Source organism: Nerophis lumbriciformis, linkage group LG37, assembly GCF_033978685.3.
Source record: "Nerophis lumbriciformis linkage group LG37, RoL_Nlum_v2.1, whole genome shotgun sequence".
In the NCBI taxonomy this organism is placed as follows: domain Eukaryota; kingdom Metazoa; phylum Chordata; class Actinopteri; order Syngnathiformes; family Syngnathidae; genus Nerophis; species Nerophis lumbriciformis.
Genome location: NC_084584.2, coordinates 13,692,501 through 13,714,159, shown reverse-complemented (window position 1 = coordinate 13,714,159; position 21,659 = coordinate 13,692,501). Strand labels below are relative to the sequence as shown.

The following is a 21,659-nucleotide window of genomic DNA, read 5'->3' as shown; positions in this document are numbered from 1 at the left end:
AAAAAAAAGGCAGGCAGAATTTACTGTAAAATTTACATTTGTTTTTTTTACTGTAAATGAAAAGTGCAATTTTACAGTAACATTTTGGCACCTGAGTTGCCAGTTTGTTTTTTTTAATTGTTTTTTTTAACCGCAAATCAACAACTGTGGATTTTTCACTGTATTACTGTGAATGCCATAACGGCACCACAGTTTATTACAGTAAAAAAAGGCAGCCATAATTTTACTGTAAAATTTACTTTTTTTTTTACTGTAAATGAAAAAAAGTGCAATTTTACAGTAAAATTTTGGCACCTGAGCTGCCAGTTTTTTATTGTTTTTTTTAACCGCAAATCAACAACTGTGGATTTTTCACTGTATTACTGTAAATGCCATAACGGCACCACAGTTTATTACAGTAAAAAAAGGCAGCCAGAATTTTACCGTAAAATTTACATTTGTTTTTTTTAACTCTGAATGGAAAAAAAAAACCTGCAGTTTTACAGTAACATTTTGATACCTGAGCTGCCAGGTTTTTTTTTTTAAATAGTTTTTTTAACCGCAAATTAACAACTGTGGATTTTCCAATGTATTACTGTAAATGCCATAACAGCACCACAGTTTATTACAGTAAAAAAAGGCAGCCAGAATTTTTCTGTCAAATTTACTTCTTTTTTTTTTTTACCGTAGATTTTTTAAAAAAATGCAATTTTACAGTAACATTTTGGCACCTGAGCTGCCAGTTTGTTTTTTTCTGTTTGTTTTTTTACCGCAAATCAACAACTGTAGATTTTTTGGTGTATTACTGTAAATGCAATAACAGCACCACAGTTTATTATAGTAAAAAAAGCAGCCAGAATTTGACTGTAAAATGTACATTTGTTTTTGTTTTTTTACTGTAAATTAAAAAAACTGCAATTTTACAGTAAAATTTTGGCAGATGAGCTGCCGGTTGTTGTTTTGTTTTTTTAAAACCGCAAATCAACTGTGGATTTATCGGTGAAATTACTGTAAATGCCAGAATGGCACCGCAGTTTATTACAGTAAAAAAGGCAGTCAAAATTTTACCGTAAAATTAACTTCTTTAATTTTTTACTGTCGATAAAAAAATAATTCAATTTTACAGAAAAATTTGGGCACCTGAGCTGCCAGTTTTTGTTTTGTTTTTGTTTTTTCCGCAAATCTACAACTGTGGATTTTTCGGTGTATTACTGTAAATGCCATAACAGCACCACAGTTTATTACAGTAAGAAAAGGCAGCCAGAATTTTACTGTAAAATTTACATTTGTTTTTTTTACTGTAAATGGAAAAAAAAGTGTAATTTTACAGTAAAATTTGGGCACCTGAGCTGCCAGTTTTTTTTTGTTTGTTTTTTTTTCCGCAAATCAACAACTGTGGATTTATCGTTGTATTACTGTAAATGACAAAACGGCACCACAGTTTATTTCAGTAAAAAAGTACTGTTTAGAGAAAAATGCTGTAAAAACCACAGTAAATTTCACCATTTTACCATGAAATCTATTGCTACTTTTACATTGCACAATTTGATGGTTAACTTGCTTTGAAATCATTATTATTAATATTTATTTCTATTTAAATATATATTTTTGCTTAATTCGACAATATTTAAGTGAACATAATTTGCGATTACATTGAGTACATTTTTCCCCCCCCTCCTAAAATAGAAAAAGAATACAGTTGGTGAGAAAAGTTACAGTACTTTATTGATACATATTATTTCCAGGGCTTTCGAGGGCCAAATAAAATGAAGTGACGGCCACATCTGGCCCCCGGGCCTTGAGTTTGATACCTGTGGTCTACTAGATCTTTGAATTTATTTTTTCAAAGTTGACTTGGCCACAACATTATCCCATATCCTATATAAGATTTGCACTAGGAAATGCATTTTTAAAGACAGCATGTTTATTTTTTGATTGAAAAAATGTTTACTATTATCATATCATCATTATATGATGATATCATCAAAATAGTACTGCCAGCACTTTCTCATATGTTGACCATCTTACATACAGTATTTTGACCTCTATAATTATGTAATTTGACTCCTAAATCTCTGCTGAGTTGATCCTTTCTTGCTGACAAGAGAACATCTAGACTAAACCTGTTGAGAGATGAATTCTTCATTTGGACTAATGTTTAATGATTTAAATACATATTATATATATCAATATAATCATTCGTAATAAATATTATTAATATTATGCTATATTATTTGATTATATTGTTAATATTACAATTATATAAATTACATAATTATATAATATATTATGTATTGAATTATATAATGCACCAATAGTATTATTCATGATTATTTCTAATTATTTGTTTTTATTATAATTGTAATTTATGTATTTATAATATATTTTATTACTATATTAATATGACATATATAAATATACACATTACAGTATATATACTATATATTTATATACACACAGTATGTATGTACAAACAGAGTGTGTATATATACATTATATATTACTTTATATATATTTATATTTATATTTATATATATAAAATGGATGGATGGATATAAAATTATATATTTTATGTAGATTTTATATTATATTTATTTTTATTAATATTATATTCAATATATTTTATTCTTATATATTATCATTATCATATTTGTATTTCTTTATTTTGTGATAAATATAATAATTGCTAATTATATTGTATATTTTATTAATAATACATATTGTATTAATAATGTAAATGATTTAAAAAAAAACAACATGACAGTATTTCAAATAGTCAAATTAATAAAAACATAAAAAAACATTCATCCATAAATGTTTGACGTTGAATTCAAGTTGGACTAATGTTGTTCTTTCAGAACTTTGACTACGGTAGATTTTGCAGCAGATTCCTAAAAACAGCAGAGCACTCCCGTCTTGTAAAAATCCTAGACTCCCTTCATTTGCAGTAGATTATCAAAAACCGAGTGCTCCTGTCAAATAGGACATCTTTGACTCATGTTTTTGGTCATAGATTCTCAAAAACAGCACAGTGCCTCTGTCATATAGTGCATCTTTGACTCGTGTTTTTTTTTTGGTAATAGATTCTCAAAAACAGCTCAGGACTCCTGTCATATAGAGGGTCTTTGGCTAGCGCTATTAGATTCCTAAAAACAGCAGAGTTCCATACAGTAGATGATATATGTCAAAATGTAGTTGAAAATGTGACAAATCTTTTGTTTGGCTCAGCAGCAAATTAATCACATTGAAGAAAAATGCTGACTGGTGCATTAAGTTGACGGCACGCTGCGCTTGACGGCCATGTTTGGACAGCATGTTCAGGACGTGTTTGTGGACAGGCTTTCACTTGGCCGCCATGGAAACTTCAGCAGGCCAAAACATTAGGTACACCTGCACAGTGTTGCAAAGATGCTGCTCTTAATAATACTACTAATAATAACAATAATAATAAGGAGATTTGCATAAAATGTGTTTGTTATTGACGCTGCAAATAACCTTTTCATGAAAATATCAATGTCAATTTCAGATAAACACCCACCGGACATATTATTAGGTTATTATTATTATTATTAGGTATTATTCAATATCTTTATTATAAAAATATTATTATTTTAATATTTATATGAATATTTCAAAGCCAATGCCAAGTTTTGATTGTTTCTAGTATTTAGCTATGCTGCAGATAGGTGAAATTATTTAAAATCCTGCTCGCAGAACGATAATGTGCAATAAACTACAACACTACACTTGTACAGTAGGAATCTTGTGTTGGATGTAATTACTGCTCAAGTGTACTTAATGTTACCAAGTATTGAAAAAATACATTCTAATATAATATAATATAATAGAGATGTCCGATAATGGCTTTTTTGCCGATATTCCAATATTGTCCAACTTTTAATTACCGATTCCGATATCAACCGATACCGATATATACAGTCGTGGAATTAACACATTATGCCTAATTCTGTTGTGACAACTGTGTGGCACTACTATTTTTCGGTGTTTGCGTTTCATCCATCTTCCGCTTGTATTCATCGTGTATATCCTTATGATTCTTGAAGAGGTGGGAGATCAAATTGCTCGTATTAAAGGAAGACGTCTTGGTTCCTCCAACTTTTTGCAGTCATTGCAAATTGCCAGTTTTTTTATCCGTCAGAGACACTTTAAAATAATCCCAAACCATAGACATGGTGTCGTTAGTCAGTCACCGAGCGAGCTGGTTTGTTAGCCACGGCTACAGCACCGGCAACAACACACTCTTGTTGTTGTTATGCTCCGCTAGCGACGGTTTGATGAGGTCATCAAGCGTCGCCAGTAAACTTCTCATGCTGCAGTCGTCAACTCCTGTGTTGTGTGTGGGAGAGGAGAGAGGGGAGGGGCTCCTGACTGGGAGACGCAACTGCTCTGTACTGCTCCCTACGTCCGTGTACCGCTCCGTACAGCGGCGTTTTAAAAAGTCATTAACCCTTGTGTGGTGTTCGGGTTTGTGGGACCCGTTTGAATTTTTTATTAAAAGAAAAATGATACAATTAATTAATTTTTCAAACTGAGACGCACTGACTTTGGCTCTTTTTCTGTGTAGAACATATATCAGAATACATATTTGACCACACATCATACACCCTCCCTACACATTTCTATTACATATAAGATGTCCGGGGCTAATAGAAGTGTGGAAATTGATGTTCCCCCGCCCCCCCCCCACCCTACACTCATCAAACACACACACACAGCAGGACTAGACAGCATCCATTGCTTTCGGTCTCCCCTAGAGGGGGGGGGTTACCCACATATGCGGTCCTCTCCAAGGTTTCTCATAGTCATTCACATCGACGTCCCACTGGGGTGAGTTTTTCCTTGCCCTTATGTGGGCTTTGTACCGAGGATGTCGTTGTGGCTTGTGCAGCCCTTTGAGACACTTGTGATTAAGGGCTATATAAATAAAGATTGATTGATTGATTGATTGACAGCAGGAGGACAGAGTGTAGGTACACAGAACATCAGAGGGTCAAATGTGCGAGAAAATGAGAGCAGACAGTGTTGACAAACAATGTTGCAACCTTGTGTGGGAACCGCAGGTGCAGAAACGCAAAAGAAGAATCCCTGTGGGATGCAGAAACTGGCAGATAACATTTTCCGTGCAACGTTCATATTGTTGTTACTCAGCCAGCGTTTGTGGGTCTGATGGACCCGTTGCATTTTGTGGCTTTTAATGCCTCACAATCAAACACTTTTGTGTTAAAATACTGAACAGATGTTTATTGGGATAAGGTAAACATCTGTTCAGTATTTTAACAAAAAAGTGTTTGATTGTGAGGCATTAAAAGCCACAAAATACAACAGGTCCATCAGACCCACAAACGCTGGCTGAGTAACAACAATATGAACATTACACAAGGGTTCATTTTACTTTTTGAAACCGATACCGATAATTTCCGATATTACATTTTAAAGCATTTATCGGCCGATAATATCGGTAGGCCGATATTATCGGACATCTCTAATAATAATAATAGTATAATATAATGTAATATAATATAGTATAATATCATATAGCATATCATATTTAATACCATATAGTGTAATATAATATAATACAATATATAATATATTTCATCATGATATAAAATTGTATGATATAATACAATATAATTTGATATAGTATATAAAATAATGTATAATTTAATGTTATGATATAATCTAATCTAATATACTGTAAAATAATACAGTATTATATGGTGTAATATAATACAGTATATAAAATAATATAGTATAATAAATTACAATATAATGTATAATATGATATAGTATATAACATATTATAATGTAATGTAATATAACATAGTATAATCTAATCCAGTGGTTCTCAAATGGGGGTACGCGTACCCCTGGGGGTACTTGAAGGTATGCCAAGGGGTACGTGAGATTTTTTTTAAATATTCTAAAAATAGCAACAATTCAAAAATCCTTTATAAATATAAATAAAAACCTATCTTTTTTTTTCCAAATAGTTCAAGAAAGACCACTACAAATGAGCAATATTTTGCACTGTTATACAATTTAATAAATCAGAAACGGATTTATTAAATTGTGCTGTATTTTACTTCTTTATCTCTTTTTTTCAACCAAAAATGCTTTGCTCTGATTAGGGGGTACTTGAATTACAAAAAAATTCACAGGGGGTACATCACTGAAAAAAGGTTGAGAACCACTGATCTAATCTAATAAAATATAATGTAATATAGTATAATATAGTACAATATAATTTATCCATTACCTACCGCTCGTCCTTCTCAGGGTTGCAGGGGTAATACTATACTATAGTTTAATTTAATACATATATACAATGTGGTATATCATATAATACAAGATTATTACTGTTTTTGTGCCGGTTTCAATTGGAAAAACCGAATGAATGATTCACAGATTATTTATAAACTAGTATTGGACGGAAAAGCACATGTATGATGTTGCATGATTATTAGGTATAACAGCTAAGATTTTCCAATTGGCCAAAATAAATTAACAATGTAATATTTACGTCATTATTTACTCTCGCCTGGTTTGAACCGCGACGTGTCGTCACCCCGCCCTCACTCTCCTGCAATTGGTTGACGCGACAGCTATTCCTCGTTTCTGATAGGCCAACAATGCTGTCTATCTCCGCTGTCGACGTGGAAACCCGGAAGTAGGTGTAAACAAGCGCTACGCTGGCGTGGAGGGAAAGAAGAGCAAAGTACAATAAAAACCTTTTTTAAAAAAAAAAAAAACTTAATTCGCAAGCTTTGGCCGCTGTTTGCCACAACAACTGCTTTTTTTTAAAACAACAACAAACGCGAACGGTGTAAGTATATCTGCCTATTAATGAGTGAACTAACAATACTGGAATGTTTAGTTTGAAATGATGCATTTGTGCGAGTGGAGAAACAGGTGGTGTAATTAACGGAATTACTAACAGCTGTGTGAGGAATTGTACGCAATACTATCACTTTGTAGGCGTCCGAAACAAGAGGTAAGCTACTTTTTTCACTCACGCTTTTATGTTGTTTTTAAAAATAAATCTGCATTATCTTTGTAAAGACATTCTTGTACAAAAGCTACTAATTCTTGTCTTAATATATTTTTTTAAATCCAGGAAGTAATCACTCGTATTAATTATATGATAAAATGTGGATCAGAATAATTACATTTACACAAATACTGTATTTATGGAAATTATTATAAAATATTGGCTATAATTTACTTTTTTGTGTGTTTCATTCGGTTCTATATTTCTGTGCTTTGACTGTGACGTCACGAGTTAACAAAAAAAATCACCTAAAATGTGTAGCATTTTATAAATATAGAGAAAAATACACAACTAATAAGTATTAAATGCTTGAATGGCTATAAAATGTATAAATACAACTACAATAAAATTAGGACGTAATTAAAATGTGAGTCCAAAATTATACTAGCATACCTGGTGTCTGTACGTTTGGACTAGGGCTGCAACTAACAACTAATTTGATAATCGTTTAATAATCGGATAAAAGAGACTATCTACATTTATATCCTTTCCAGTATTTTATTGGAAAAAAAACACCATACTGGCACCATACTTATTTTGATTATTGTTTCTCAGCTGTTTGTAAATGTTGCAGTTTATAAATAAAGGTTTATTAAAAAAAAAAAAAAAAATATATATATATATATAAAGTAGCCTCTGCGCATAGCATAGATCCAACGAATCGATGACTAAATTAATCGCCAACTATTTTTATAATCGATTTAATCGATTAGTTGTTGCAGCCCTAGTTTGGACTACTACCCTTTAGAACGGTGTTTTTCAACCTTTTTTGAGCCAAAGCTACATTTCATGCGTTGAAAAAACCCGGAGGCACACCACCAGCAGACATCATTAAAAAAACGAAACTCAGTTGACAGTAAAAAGCTGTTGTCGCAATTGTTGGATATGACTTTAAACCATAACCAAGCATGCATCACTATAGCTCTTGTCTCAAAGTAGGTGTACTGTCACCACCTGTTACATCACGCCCTGACTTATTTGGAGTTTATTGCTGTTTTCCTGTGTGTAGACTTTTACTTCTTGTCTTGCGCTCCTATTTTAATGGCTTTTTCTCTTTATTTGGTATTTTACTGTAGCAGTTTCATGTTTTACCTTTTGAGCGATATTTCCCGCATCTACTTTGTTTTAGCAATCAAGAAGATTTAGTTTTTATCCTTCTTTGTGGGGACATTGTTGATTGTCATGTCATGTTCGGATGTACTTTGTGGACGCTGTCTTTGCGCCACAGTAAGTTTTTGCTGTCATCCAGCATTCTGTTTTTGTTTACATTGCAGCCAGTTCAGTTTTAGTTTCGTTCTGAATAGCCATCCCTAAGCTTCAATGCCTTTTCTTAGGGGCACTCGCCTTTTGTTTATTTTTGGTTTAAGCATTAGACACAATTTTACGTACCTGCATGCTGCCTCCCGCTGTTCCCGACATCTACAAAGCAATAAGCTACCGGCTGCCACCTACTGATATGGAAGAGTATTACACGGTTACTCTGCCAATCTCTAGACAGCACCGACACTCAACAACAACACATCATTTGCAGAATATAATTACTGGTTTGCAAAAAATATTTTTAACCCAAATAGGCAAAATTAGATAATCTCCCACTGCACACCAGACTGTATCTCATGGCACACAAGTGTGCCGCGGCACAGTCGTTGAAAAACACTGCTTTAGAATAAAGAACCCGAAAAGTGAATCCAACTAAAATCAATAAAAAATAAATACAATTTAAAAAATGATTATGTATATATTTTATAAGTAAAAACAAACAAGTACATCCAAATGCTGCCAGGATTCTGACTCATTTTCTAGTCCAGTTGCCAGTTGGATGTCACGCACACTGGCAATTGTCGACGCTAAATTTGCATGAAAAAAAAAAGTAATCCAAACAAACGGCTCACAACTGGAAATCGGTCCTCCATTGTTTACTGAAAAGACCCGCTCTAAAGACTCGATTCGTTCGCATACGTCACATCCCTTGTAGGTTTAACCAGCCCTTACAAAGACATGGAACAAATGGGTTTACTGTAATGTGAAAATAGTGCGACCCTGGGGAACATGCTTTATCAGTATCATCCTTCAGACCCCGCTTTGCAAAGCTGTGCACTACAAAACGTGTTTATTGTTAGTGATGTGCGGACATCGATACCGCTGATACCTGATTTTTAAGCTCCAAATCAAAATTATTTTGTTCAAAAAATGCTAAAAACAGATATTGTGTCAGCTATGTATTATGGGTGTCTAAGTATATTGTTATTAATTATTAGTTAAAACATTTCAGCTTTTTCTCATTTTTATATTTAATTTTTTCTTACATTTTTACTAGTTTTTTTTCCATGTAAGAATTGAATACAAATAATAAAACAATTGTTTAATTGCATAACCTGGTGTGTTAAACATTCTGCCTGTACGGAAATATTAATGTCCATATTTATTTTGGTGGTTGTAATTAAAAAAATAAATCATAAGTATTTTATTTTTTCATTAACTAAACTTTGTGTATATTTTAGGTATATTTAATTTAGATTTTGAGCGCTTCTAATATTTTAGATCAGGAGTGTTTTAAACTTTTTTAACCAAGGGCCGCTTACTGAAAAGTATATGGGGGCCATTTTGATTATTTTTTTGTTTAAAACAAATTAAAAAAGCAAAATAATTGTGTGTATGTATATATATATATATATATATATATATATATATATATTTTTTTTTTTTTTCTTTTCTTTGTGTTATAGGTGACTAAGTATATTATTTATTAGTTTTCAGCTTTTTCTCTTTACATTTTGATTTTTTGCTATTTAGATTTTTTTTTAGATACATATGTTATCTGAAAACACACAGCTTTTAACATTTTTGCAGACACGTTAGGTATATTTGCACAAAGTATCGGATCGGTATCGCCGATACCAGCCTGAATTTTACTTGCTATCGGATCGCAAAGAAAATCAGTGGTATCACATCACTACTAATTGTAGATATAAATCCTGACTTCCTCATTTTGGTAAACAAAAAACCAAACTGCATAATTTTTGTGTTGTATGTTAAAGTGTTTTATATATTGTGCTCCTGAGTTATTGTCGCTGATACATTAGAATGAATTATTACTAATTGAGATTTAACCTATTTTTCAGTATACAATGGTTCAAGTAGGTCAAAAAATGTTTGTAATTTAAATAAGTATACTTTTTTTTTTCCCAGACAAATTGATGCACTTTAAATATTTTTTGTTACGGACCAAAAACGATGTTTTTTAAGTTATTCTTTGTTGTAAATTGATCTATATTTCTTTACTTTTGTTGTTGCCTTTTAATGTTATTAAGAATACAATGTTATGCAGCGGTGTACAATTTTATCGACAAATGATACTATTTATAGTAGCGGCATAAGAGTGGAGGGACACAAAATGTTCTCTTCTACCTGCGGGGAGGCTAAAAAAAAAAGAAAACAATTGAGAGTAATCAGTGTTTCCGCACACTTCCACGATGCACACTCCCCAGGCTTGTGGAGATGTACTGCATGAATGGATCTCCACTCCCGCGATGAATATAGAAGAAACACTTTAATGCAAACCCTGTGGGAATTCAGTACCGAACCAAACGTTCAAATTAAAATACAAATATGTTTATTGTCACACCCTGAGCACTAAAGGGTTCTTAAAGGGGACCTGCACTTTTTGGGGAATTTTGTCTATCATTCACAATCCTACACATATGTCCTTCTTTTTTATGCATTCTAACTCATAAATAAACGCTAGTAAAAGTCAGCTAACAATGAAGCCAATAGGAATTGCTCTATCCCGCCTATAAAGCGTATTACATGCTGTAAGTATATATATATATATATATATATATATATATATATATATATATATATATAATGTAGTAACATTCACAAGAACATGTCATATTTACCTGTTTTGCTCATTTTAAGCATACAGCGGCGTATTAATTTCACAGACGTGTTACAAAGTTCGCTTTTCCCTTCAACAACAACACTACTAATCAAGGCAGACTTCATGAGCGACAACAAAGACTTCGTTGGGACAAATTAAGATCCAGAAACTTATAATTTTCATTCTGAATATAAGCAGGATGACCTACAGTATGAACAGATGCGGCTTTAGTGAAACACTAAGCATCATGTAGTAGTATTGCTAAGCGCTAAACAAGAAATACAAACTATAAACATGATAAAACTATTGCTTACTTCACAATGTCTGCTCTCACTGGGATGTGACGAATGCAGGGGATGTCAAACTGGTTTTCATTGAGGGCCACATGGCAGTTATGGCTGCCATCAGAGAGCCGCTTGTAACAGTGAATAATGTATGAATTTGCCTCTGGATTGCATTATTAATTATATAAATTGTTTTAAGTAGACTGTTGATTTTACAGTAAAAACGTTACATTTACCAAATTTTACTGTAAAATATAGTGGGGTTTTTTGTAGTTTTTTTTTTTATTTTTATTTTTTTACAACATTCTACGGTAAATGGAAAAACAGTATCACTGTTTTTTGGGGGTTTTTTTAATGGAAAAAGCTGGCAGCTTAGTTGCCAGAATTTTTGTGTTAAATTGACATTGGTTTTTACAACATTATATTGTTAATGGAAAAACAGTACAAGTTCTTTTCTTATTATGGCAACTTAGCTGCCAGTTTTTCTACCGTAAAAACAAATGCACCGTCTTTCTTTTTACAGTAACACACCGTTAAAAACAACAACCGTATATTTTACAGTCAAAAAACTGGCAGCTTAGTCAACAGAATCTTAACGCAAAAAACAGTAGTGTCAGGTTCAAACACTGATGACCTCTATTAAACAAGATAAGAGGCAAATAATTAAACAGAGACAGAATTCAATTTGGACTCAATATTGAGGAGAGTCGTCTGTACACTGTACCCTTGCACAGTATCTCAGCACGCTCTGGCAAAAGATTGCACGCCTCCTTCTTTTATTTTGGACCCTCCCCGACCACATGGCCACCGCTGTTTCCAAAGGACAAAGGTCGCAAAAAGTTCACAGAAATGGTCGTAAACAATTCACAGCAAAGGTCAGTTCAAAAAGAGTTTGTAAAATACTTCAAAAGGGGTCCATAAAGTAGTTGAAAAAGATGTTCGTAAACCAGTTTAAAAAGGAGGTTCAAAAAGAGGTCGTCTGGAAATTGGGCAGATCCTGTCTTCTCTCCGCTCTGAAGGCACCATACATGAAAGAACACAGGAACACCTTCATCTTGCTTCCCCCCCGCTACCCAGTGGAGTTTTACGAGCCTTGCTCTTGGTAGGTTCCAAAGACAGCTTTTGTCTTTTTACCGGGCCCTCAATGGAACACAAAGTTTTTGTGATAATTTAGAAACAATTATTCTAACAAGTAGCAGTTTTTTTTTTTCAATTTACATTATATGCTGTAAAGAACAACGTAAAATCTATCGACATTTTTATGAATTTGATGATTAGTTTGCTGTAAAGTTAAGTATTTTTATTTAGACAAAAACATGTTTGGAAAGTATAAAAATATACTGTAATATTTGTTGCAATATTAGATACTATTAAAGTTTAAAAGGTATGCAATTTCAAGCAGTACATATATTTTTTTCTGTATGGAAAAAAAATCTATTACATTTAGTGAGGAAATATAAAGTACTTTATTGAAACACATCATTTTCAGGTGTTTGCGGGCCAGATAAAATGATGTCGCGGGCCAGATCCGGCCCCCGGGCCTTGAGTTTGACACCTCCGGACTAATGGGATGTTTATGTCTACCTGTTTAGATGAAGAATTAATAATAATCATCAAAAAAGAAAAAAGAGGTTATTTTCGTGTTTTTCTCGCCATCACCGGGTATAAGTTGGATGTCAAAGTTGACTAGCTTCTCGGTTTATGTACACAACCTTCTACTAAGGCATGACTTATAATCTAGGATTAACTTTCACCGACTCGGAGGCGACGCAGCAGCTCAGTATAGCAGCATAATATAGTTATCTCTCTGTAAACACAGCACCGCTAAAAGTAGTTCCTCTGTGTTAGCGCTTATAGTAACAATATTGCTAATACTTTGGTTGTAACTCGAGTATTGTTGGCAGTTTTTGCATGTTTTTTGGAGGATTTTATGGGCGCAATAGAGTACTCACATTAGCTGCAGTTTGACTTTGAATGCATAAAAAAAAAGAAAAATCATGTGTTCTTGTCTCAAGGCCCTGCTCAGTGGCCTTGAGATCAGTTAGTCGTGAGTTCAATATGGCCAAGTCGTACCAAAGACTATAAAAATGGGACCCATTACCTCCCTGCTTGGCACTCAGCATCAAGGGTTGATTGATTGATTGATTGATTGAAACTTTTATTAGTAGATTGCACAGTACAAATGACCACTAAATGATAACACCCAAATACGTTTTTCAACTTGTTTAAGTCGGGGTCCACGTTGATCAATTCATGGTACAAATACTGTATATACTATCAGCATAATGCAGTCATCACACAAGTTAATCATCAGAGTATATACATTGAATTATTTACAATCCGGGGGGTGGGTTGTGGAGGGGGTTGGGTTAGGTTTGGTTGGGTTGCTATCAGCATATTTGAGTCATCAACAATTTCATCATCTGAATTGGATGATATTGGGAGTTAAATCACCAAAATGATTCCCGGGCGCGGCCATCGCTGCTGCTCACTGCTCCCCTCACTTCCTAGGGGGTTGGAACAAGGGGATGGGTCAATTGCAGAGGGTAATTTCACCACGCCTAGTGTGTGTGTGACTATCAGTGGTACTTTAACTTTAAATGAGGATTTTGAATGATATTGGAAAAATAGAGCAGTTCCTCTCTATTACTCGCTAAGGCGCTATCTCCTCGGTAATGGTCAGTCGGGAGCTGCTGAACAATGTTTTTGATTTTTAAGAGAAAAGTTCAAGAGGATGAGTATTGATTAGAGATGTCCGATAATATCGAGCTGCCGATATTATCGGCCGATAAATGCTTTAAAATGTAATATCGGAAATTATCGGTATCGGTTTCAAAAAGTAAAATTTATGACTTTTTAAAACGCCGCTGTACGGACTGGTACAGAGCGCCAATAAATCTTAAAGGCACTGCCTTTGCATGCCGGCCCAATCACATAATACCTACGGCTTTTCACACACACACAAGCGAATGCACGCATACTTGGTCAACAGCCATACAGGTCACACTGAGGGTGGCCGTATAAATAACTTTAACACTGTTACAAATATGCCCCACACTGTGAACCCACACCAAACAAGAATGACAAACACATTTCGGGAGAACATCCGCACCGTAACACAACATAAACACAACAGAACAAATACCCAGAACCCCTTGCAGCACTAACTCCCCACCTCAACCCCACACCCCCCCAACCTCGCCCATCTCAACCTCCTCATTCTCTCAGGGAGAGCATGTCCCAAATTCCAAGCTGCTGTTTTGAGGCATGTTAAAAAAAATAATGCACTTTGTGACTTCAATAATAAATATGGCAGTGCAATGTTGGCATTTTTTTTCCATAACTTGAGTTGATTTATTTTGGAAAACCTTGTTACATTGTTTAATGCATCCAGCGGGGCATCACAACAAAATTAGGCATAATAATGTGTTCATTCCGCGACTGTATATATCAGTATCGGTTGATATCAGAATCGGTAATTAAGAGTTGGACGATATCGGCAAAAAAGCCATTATCGGCATACTTGCCAACCCTCCCGGATTTTCCGGGAGACTCCCGAAATTCAGCGCCTCTCCCGAAAACCTCCCGGGACAAATTTTCTCCCGAAAATCTCCCGAAATTTAGGCACACAATATAAACAGCGTACCTGCCCAATGACGTTATAACTGTAGAATGATCGAGGGCGAGTTCTTGGTTTCTTATGTGGGTTTATTGTTAGGCAGTTTCATTAACGTCCTCCTAGCGCGGTAACAATACACAACAACAGCAGTCACGTTTTTGTCTACTGTAAAGCAGTTCGTCTGCCGTAAACAGCAATGTTGTGACACTCTTAAACAGGACAATACTGCCATCTAGTGCATTTGATGAAAGCACTTTTTGCGTGCCACACAGCAATGCATCATCAGCGAGGGCGTTCAGCATGGTTAGAAAAATAGTGACAAATAGAACAAGGATGGACAATTCAACCCTTAACTCAACAATGAGTAGATGAGTGTTATGTGTGTGTATATGTGTAAATAAATGAGCACTGAAATTCAAGTATTTATTTTATTTATATATATATATATATATATATATGAAATACTTGACTTAGTATTTCTTATATATATATATATATATATATATATATATATATATATATATATATATATATATATATATATATATGAAATACTTGACTTGGTGAATCCTAGCTGTAAATATTCTCCTCCCCTCTTAACCACGCCCCCTCCCCGCCCCCACTCCCCACCTCCCGAAATTGAAGGTCTCAAGGTTGGCAAGTATGATTATCGGACATCTCTAGTATTGATTGCCATGTTGTGAAGCGTGTCTTGACTTGGGAGCGCGGGACGCCAACATTAGTCGCGGCGAAGAAGAAAAACGTGTTAAAAAAGAAAAAAAAAAAAAAAAAAAAAGCACTCTGCCGCCAACACGGTCACACGTTCGGCTAATTAGACGCCGCTACTGTTTATTTTTAGCCAGCGTGAGCCGTCAGCGTGATGTAAGCCAGCTGACGGCGAGTACGGCGTCAGACTGGCTGACGTGGAAGCTGGTGAGAGTCCCAGCCAGCAGATGCATGAGGAAGACCGGCCATCTGTCTGTTTGCTCGCCATACGATGGTGTCGCCCCACCAATCTGCATCTTTGATGACATCACGTGTACCTTTGTTTACGTCTAGGCCTCCTCGCAGGCGGAGGAAGCAGAATGGGCAGGAAGGATGCCAGCGCCACCAAACTACCAGTTGATCAGTACAGGAAGCAAATTGGTGAGCAGCGTCACTCCATCACGGCATGACGGCACGCCATGAGGTCACAGTCGTTGTCCTAAGTGCAGTATTAATAATTCCAGTTAGTCCATGTCTACTAGGGTTGCGTGATTATGAATGGTATCAATTTGTCCAAGGATAGAGCTTTTCTATAGTGATTATTACAGATCAACTGGGGACGGCGTGGTGCTGTTGGGAGAGTGGCCGAGCCAGCAACCTGAGGGTTCCTGGTTCGAGCCCACCTACTACCAACCTCGCCACGTCCATTGTGTCCTTGAGCAAGACACTTCATCCTCGCTCCTGATGGGTCGTGGTTAGGGCCTTGCTTGGCAGCTCCCGCCATCAGAGTTGAGTTTGAGTTTATTTCGAACAAGCACACAACATGACACATCACAATTTCCAGTTTCTCTTTTCAACATGTTCGAAAAGGAGTAAGAAGAAGCAGAGCTTATTTAATCCTACCCCTTTTCTTTTATATAACAGTTGCTTAAACTTTTGTTCACTTCTTGGTCTCAATTTATTCACAATATACTCCATAAGTAATCACAATAAAAATAAATAGATAAATAAATGATACTCAGTGAAGTAACTTACATTTCATATGGTGAGATGAGTAAGATTATTTTGAAAATGAATGGATGGATGAAATAAATTCAGAATGTTTATCATGGTTCTTCTTCTTTGTACTTTGTAAACACTTTAAAGGGGAACATTATCACAATATCAGAATGGTTAAAACCATTAAAAATCAGTTCCCAGTGGCTTATTTTATTTTTCGAAAATTTTTTCAAAATTTTACCCATCACGCAATATCCCTAAAAAAAGTTTCAAAGTGCCTGATTTTAACCATCGTTATATACACCCGTCCATTTTCCTGTGACGTCACATAGTGAAGCCAATACAAACAAACATGGTGCATAGAACAGCAAGCTATATCGACATTAGCTCTGATTCAGACTCGGATTTCAGCGGTTTAAGCGATTCAACAGATTACGCATGTCGGCAGGTAGCGAAAACGAAATTGAAGAAGAAACTGAAGCTATTGAGCCATATCGTTTTGAACCGTATGCAAGCGAAACCGACGAAAACGACACGACAGCCAGCGACACGGGAGAAAGCGAGGACGAATTCGGCGATCGCCTTCTAACCAACGATTGGTATGTGTTTGTTTGGCATTAAAGGAAACTAACAACTATGAACTAGGTTTACAGCATATGAAATACATTTAGCAACAACATGCACTTTGAGAGTGCAGACAACCCAATTTTCATCAATTAATATATTCTGTAGACATACCCTCATCCGCGCTCTTTTCCTGAAAGCTGATCTGTCCAGTTTTGGAGTTGATGTCAGCAGGCCAGGGAAGCTAGGGTCGATATTCTTCTCTTGATCATCTTCGGTGGCATAAGGGACGGTGTGAGCCAAGACATCCAGAGGGTTTAGCTCGCTCGTCTGCGGGAACAAACTGCCGCCATTGCTTGCCGTGCTACCGAGGTCTTTTGTCCCTGAATTGCTCACACACTCCGGCAGATTCAATGGGGGTCTGGCGGCAGATTTCTTGGACTTTATCGTTGGAAATGCATCTGCTTTGAGTGTCGCAGGATATCCACACATTCTTGCCATCTCTGTCGTAGCATAGCTTTCGTCGGTAAAGTGTGCGGAACAAACGTCCAATTTCTTGCCACTTTCGCATCTTTGGGCCACTGGTGCAACTTGAATCCGTCCCTGTTCGTGTTGTTACACCCTCCGACAACACACCGACGAGGCATGCTGTCTCCAAGGTACGGAAAACAGTCGAAAAAATGGAAAATAACAGAGCTGATTTGACTCTGTGTTTGAGAAAATGGCGGATTGCTTCCCGATATGACGTCACAACGCTCCGAGAGCGAATACTAGAAAGGCGTTTAATTCGCCAAAATTCACCCATTTAGAGTTCGGAAATCGGTTAAAAAAATATATGGTCTTTTTTTCTGCAACATCAAGGTATATATTGACGCTTACATAGGTCTGGTGATAATGTTCCCCTTTAAGTTTGAAGAGTTTCTTGAAGTGGATCATATCAGTGTGTGTGAATGTGGAGATAGTGTCAAAGGGCTTTGTTACCTTGAAGTAGGGCTGGGCGATATGGCCTTTTATTAATATCTCGATATTTTTAGGCCATGTCACAATACATGATATATATCTCCATATTTTGCCTTAGCCTTGAATGAACACTTGATGCATATAATCACAGCAGTATGATGATTCTATGTGTCTACATTAAAACATTCTTCTTCATACTGCATTAATATATGCTACTTTTAAACTTTCATGCAGAGATGGAAATCACAACTAAAAGTGTATTTATTAAACAGTTATTAAGCAGTGGCACAAACATTCATGTCATTTCCAAAACAAAGTGCAAGATTGTCAGACATTTTAAAACAAGCGATTAGTGCACTTTTGTGCATGTCACTAAGATGACATATCAAAACAACACTAATTTAAAGTGTACTTTTTGTACAGAACGCCACTACAATAGTTTAAAACATAAAGTGCACTTTTGTGCATGATGTCACACAAGGGTATTTCAATAAGTGTCAAATAAAAATGAGCTGCATAATAGGAAATCAAATAGTGTATGTCCTTCACTGTGTGGTAGGTTCCTGTGGACGTTATCTCCTTCTGTTGTTGACTTTTTTTTTCATATGCTGTTGATCTGGAAATAGTTGCTTCGACATTTTGTTGGTATGGCACCGGCCGGAGATGTTGACATGCGGAGTTTAAAGCACTCTTCATTCTCTAGCGCAGTGGTTCTCAGATGGGGGTACGTGTACCCCTGGGGGTACTTGAAGGTATGCCAAGGGGTACGTGAGATTTTTTTTAAATATTCTAAAAATAGCAACAATTCAAAAATCCTTTATAAATATAAATAAAAACCTATCTTTTTTTCCAAATAGTTCAAGAAAGACCACTACAAATGAGCAATATTTTGCACTGTTATACAATTTAGTAAATCAGAAACTGATGACATAGTGCTGTATTTTACTTCTTTATCTCTTTTTTTCAACCAAAAATGCTTTGCTCTGATTAGGGGGTACTTGAATTAAACAAAAATTCACAGGGGGTACATCACTGAAAAAAGGTTGAGAACCACTGCTCTAGCGGGTGACTTTTCAAATGATGCTACATATTAGCAGTGCTGCTACTTTTTGTAGCAACGCTTTTGCCGCATAAATGTTGAACATATTCCCGCTTGAAGCCAAACCACCGCCAGACGATGGACCCCGTGCTGTTTTTCTTGGGAATTAATTCTTCCTCCATTTGTTACCAGATTCGCACCTTCTCTCTCTCATATTACCACTCGCACCTCACCGTTAGCATAACAGCTAACGTTACCATGTCGCTACCTGTCTGCTCCGCGGGAGCGTGTGACGTTGCACATGTGACAGTATGTAATAAGGTGCGCTTGTTTTATGTCTTTGTGAGAAGGAGAGACAAGAAAGAGTGAAAAAAGCATGTAGTGTAATGGCCGCAGCTAAAAGCAACTGCGTGAGAACGTATACCGTATTTTTCGGAGTATAAGTCGCACCGGAGTATAAGTCGCACCTGCCAAAAATGCATAATAAAGAAGGAAAAAAACATATATAAATCGCACTGGAGCCCGGCCAAACTATGAAAAAAACTGCGACTTATAGTCCGAAAAATACGGTACTCCAATATTGTCATTTAGACAAACCCGCGATATATCGAGTATATCGATATATCGCCCAGCCCTACTAGTGATTGGTATCGGCCCTGGAAAATCAATCACTCGTGATAATTGATGTTGATGACACATTCGAGTTATGTCCCTCAAATTTGGTAGCGACAGGCAAGAGAACGCGTTCTCAATGCAGCGTCGCCTCCTCGCTAGCAAGCTAGCGGCTAACGTCCCTCCACAGCACAAAGCGGCTTATGAGTGCGCAATCCTCGCCTCCATGGCAGCAAATGAACGGTTTCAATTACCATCATCACCGGAGGACGAGTTTTAGCTAAACATGCTACATTACACACCGTAGCATCATACGCTAACCGCGAGCAGCAAAGCTATAGAGCGCATGAATGTAAACAAGGGTGGGTGGAACGATACAAATATCGACAGTAATGATACCAAGTATAATGGCCTTCTATTTTTGATACTGCAATGATTAGATCGATTTTTTTTCTTATTAGCAAGAAATATTTTGTTGGAAATAAATCCCTGGACGCAGGACTACTTTAAGGATTTAATTTAGAGCCAGCAGTAGGACATCATTTAAAGAAAATGTATTGATAATAATAATATAATAGTAATTAATTGAATTGATTTTGTTTCTTTGTCGTCCTAATTGTAATTGGGTTCAAAAAATTAATCGTTTCAATGATATTAAATGTGAAGTATCAACATTGGTATGACCGATACTGCCCCTTTATCTACTTGGTATTGGATTGGTGCCACAATTTATAGTATTATTAAAACTAATGTAAAGTATCCAAAAACATTTTATTATATTTGAACAGAAACAAGTTATAACAGAAGGTAAGCAGATATTAACAGTGAATTAGCAAATAGATTAATATTAGTTTTGATAAAATATGTTAATACTCAATTTAGGAGGCTTTGTAAGCCATTTTGAAATGTTTCTATTATTATTCATATGCCAAACATTATATTGTGATATATATCTTTATTGCAGGAGGGTGCAATATTTATTGTGATATAGATTTTATCCACTTTGTTTACGTTTATTTCAGTGGGAAGGCCAAATGTTCAAAAACAGGAGATTTTAACCACAGAAGAGTGTTTTCAAGCTTTGGCTTCTCCTTGGCGCTATCGCCAGCCAAAGTGTGGACTGTGATCGTTACACCATAATCACTTCATAATTAATATGACTGAGAGTACATGAAGGATTACATAGTTAAAACATGACAATCATCGTGTTTTTGCAGGTAAGCAGGACTACAAGAAAACCAAGTCGGTCTTAAAGGCCACGCGGCTCAAAGCTGAAGCCAAGAAGAACTCGTCTGTGTTCAGGGTGAGTCCGCTCTACTTGTTCTTAATCTCCTGCTTCTATGACTTGAGTAAACTAACAAGTGCCGACGTCCTTATTTGGCTTGTCTGCTTGGCCTGCATGCTAAATGCTAACGTTCTTACTGTACAAAGAGAGCAGGTAAGTGTAATGTGCATGCCAGGCCAGCAGTTGGTCATAGCACTTTGTCAAAATAATGAAAAATACTAACCTATTTTTTATTAACCACCTGGAATGGACTTATGCTGTCCTTAAGTGGAAGTGGACTGATACTTTAATTTTTTGTGGCCACAATAATTCATTAATTTATGCACATGTGGCAGTAAGTAAAATGATGCGGACACGTTTGTTACTGAATACTCTCTAATACTGCTTTAGAGATTTTGTATGTGTAAGTAGTATGCAACTATACTTATTTGATTCATTGTTTTTCAAAATGTGTGTAAATGTTTAACATAAAATTAAATATAAAATAAAAATAATACAGTGATTGAGCTATAATTTAATTACATAACATACATTTTCAATTCTAAAATGTATTTATTTCATGATCTACATATTAGTTATTGACCATAATTATAAATAAATAAGAACAATATAGTTCCTCTAAAATATATTTCAATGGACAGAATATGAATGTATGATG

The 21,659-nt window shown here is 35.6% G+C and overlaps 2 protein-coding genes across 10 annotated transcripts in view; both read left to right on the top strand.

Moving 5' to 3' along the window:
- Positions 1-21,659, top strand: part of runx1t1 (RUNX1 partner transcriptional co-repressor 1) — a 362,940-nt gene that overhangs the window by 88,536 nt on the left and 252,745 nt on the right. For 6 of the 7 annotated variants that reach the window (XR_009811704.1, XM_061930758.1, XM_061930761.1 and 3 more), the window contains exons 1-2: positions 15,927-15,983; positions 20,934-21,019. The gene's annotated coding sequence lies outside the window, so the exon portion shown is untranslated. Of the gene's footprint in view, positions 1-15,926; positions 15,984-20,933; positions 21,020-21,659 lie in introns of those variants that run through there. The other variant, XM_061930757.1, reaches the window with a different exon arrangement.
- Positions 1-21,659, top strand: part of triqk (triple QxxK/R motif containing) — a 131,442-nt gene that overhangs the window by 88,577 nt on the left and 21,206 nt on the right. Inside the window, exons 1-3 of one of the 3 annotated variants that reach the window (XM_061930768.1) lie at positions 6,672-6,826; positions 15,897-15,983; positions 20,934-21,019. In XM_061930768.1, the coding sequence (XP_061786752.1) occupies positions 15,923-15,983; positions 20,934-21,019 (147 nt within the window). In that variant the 5' untranslated portion in view covers positions 6,672-6,826; positions 15,897-15,922. Of the gene's footprint in view, positions 1-6,671; positions 6,827-6,855; positions 6,995-15,896; positions 15,984-20,933; positions 21,020-21,659 lie in introns of those variants that run through there. The other 2 variants (XM_061930769.1, XM_061930767.2) reach the window with 2 other exon arrangements.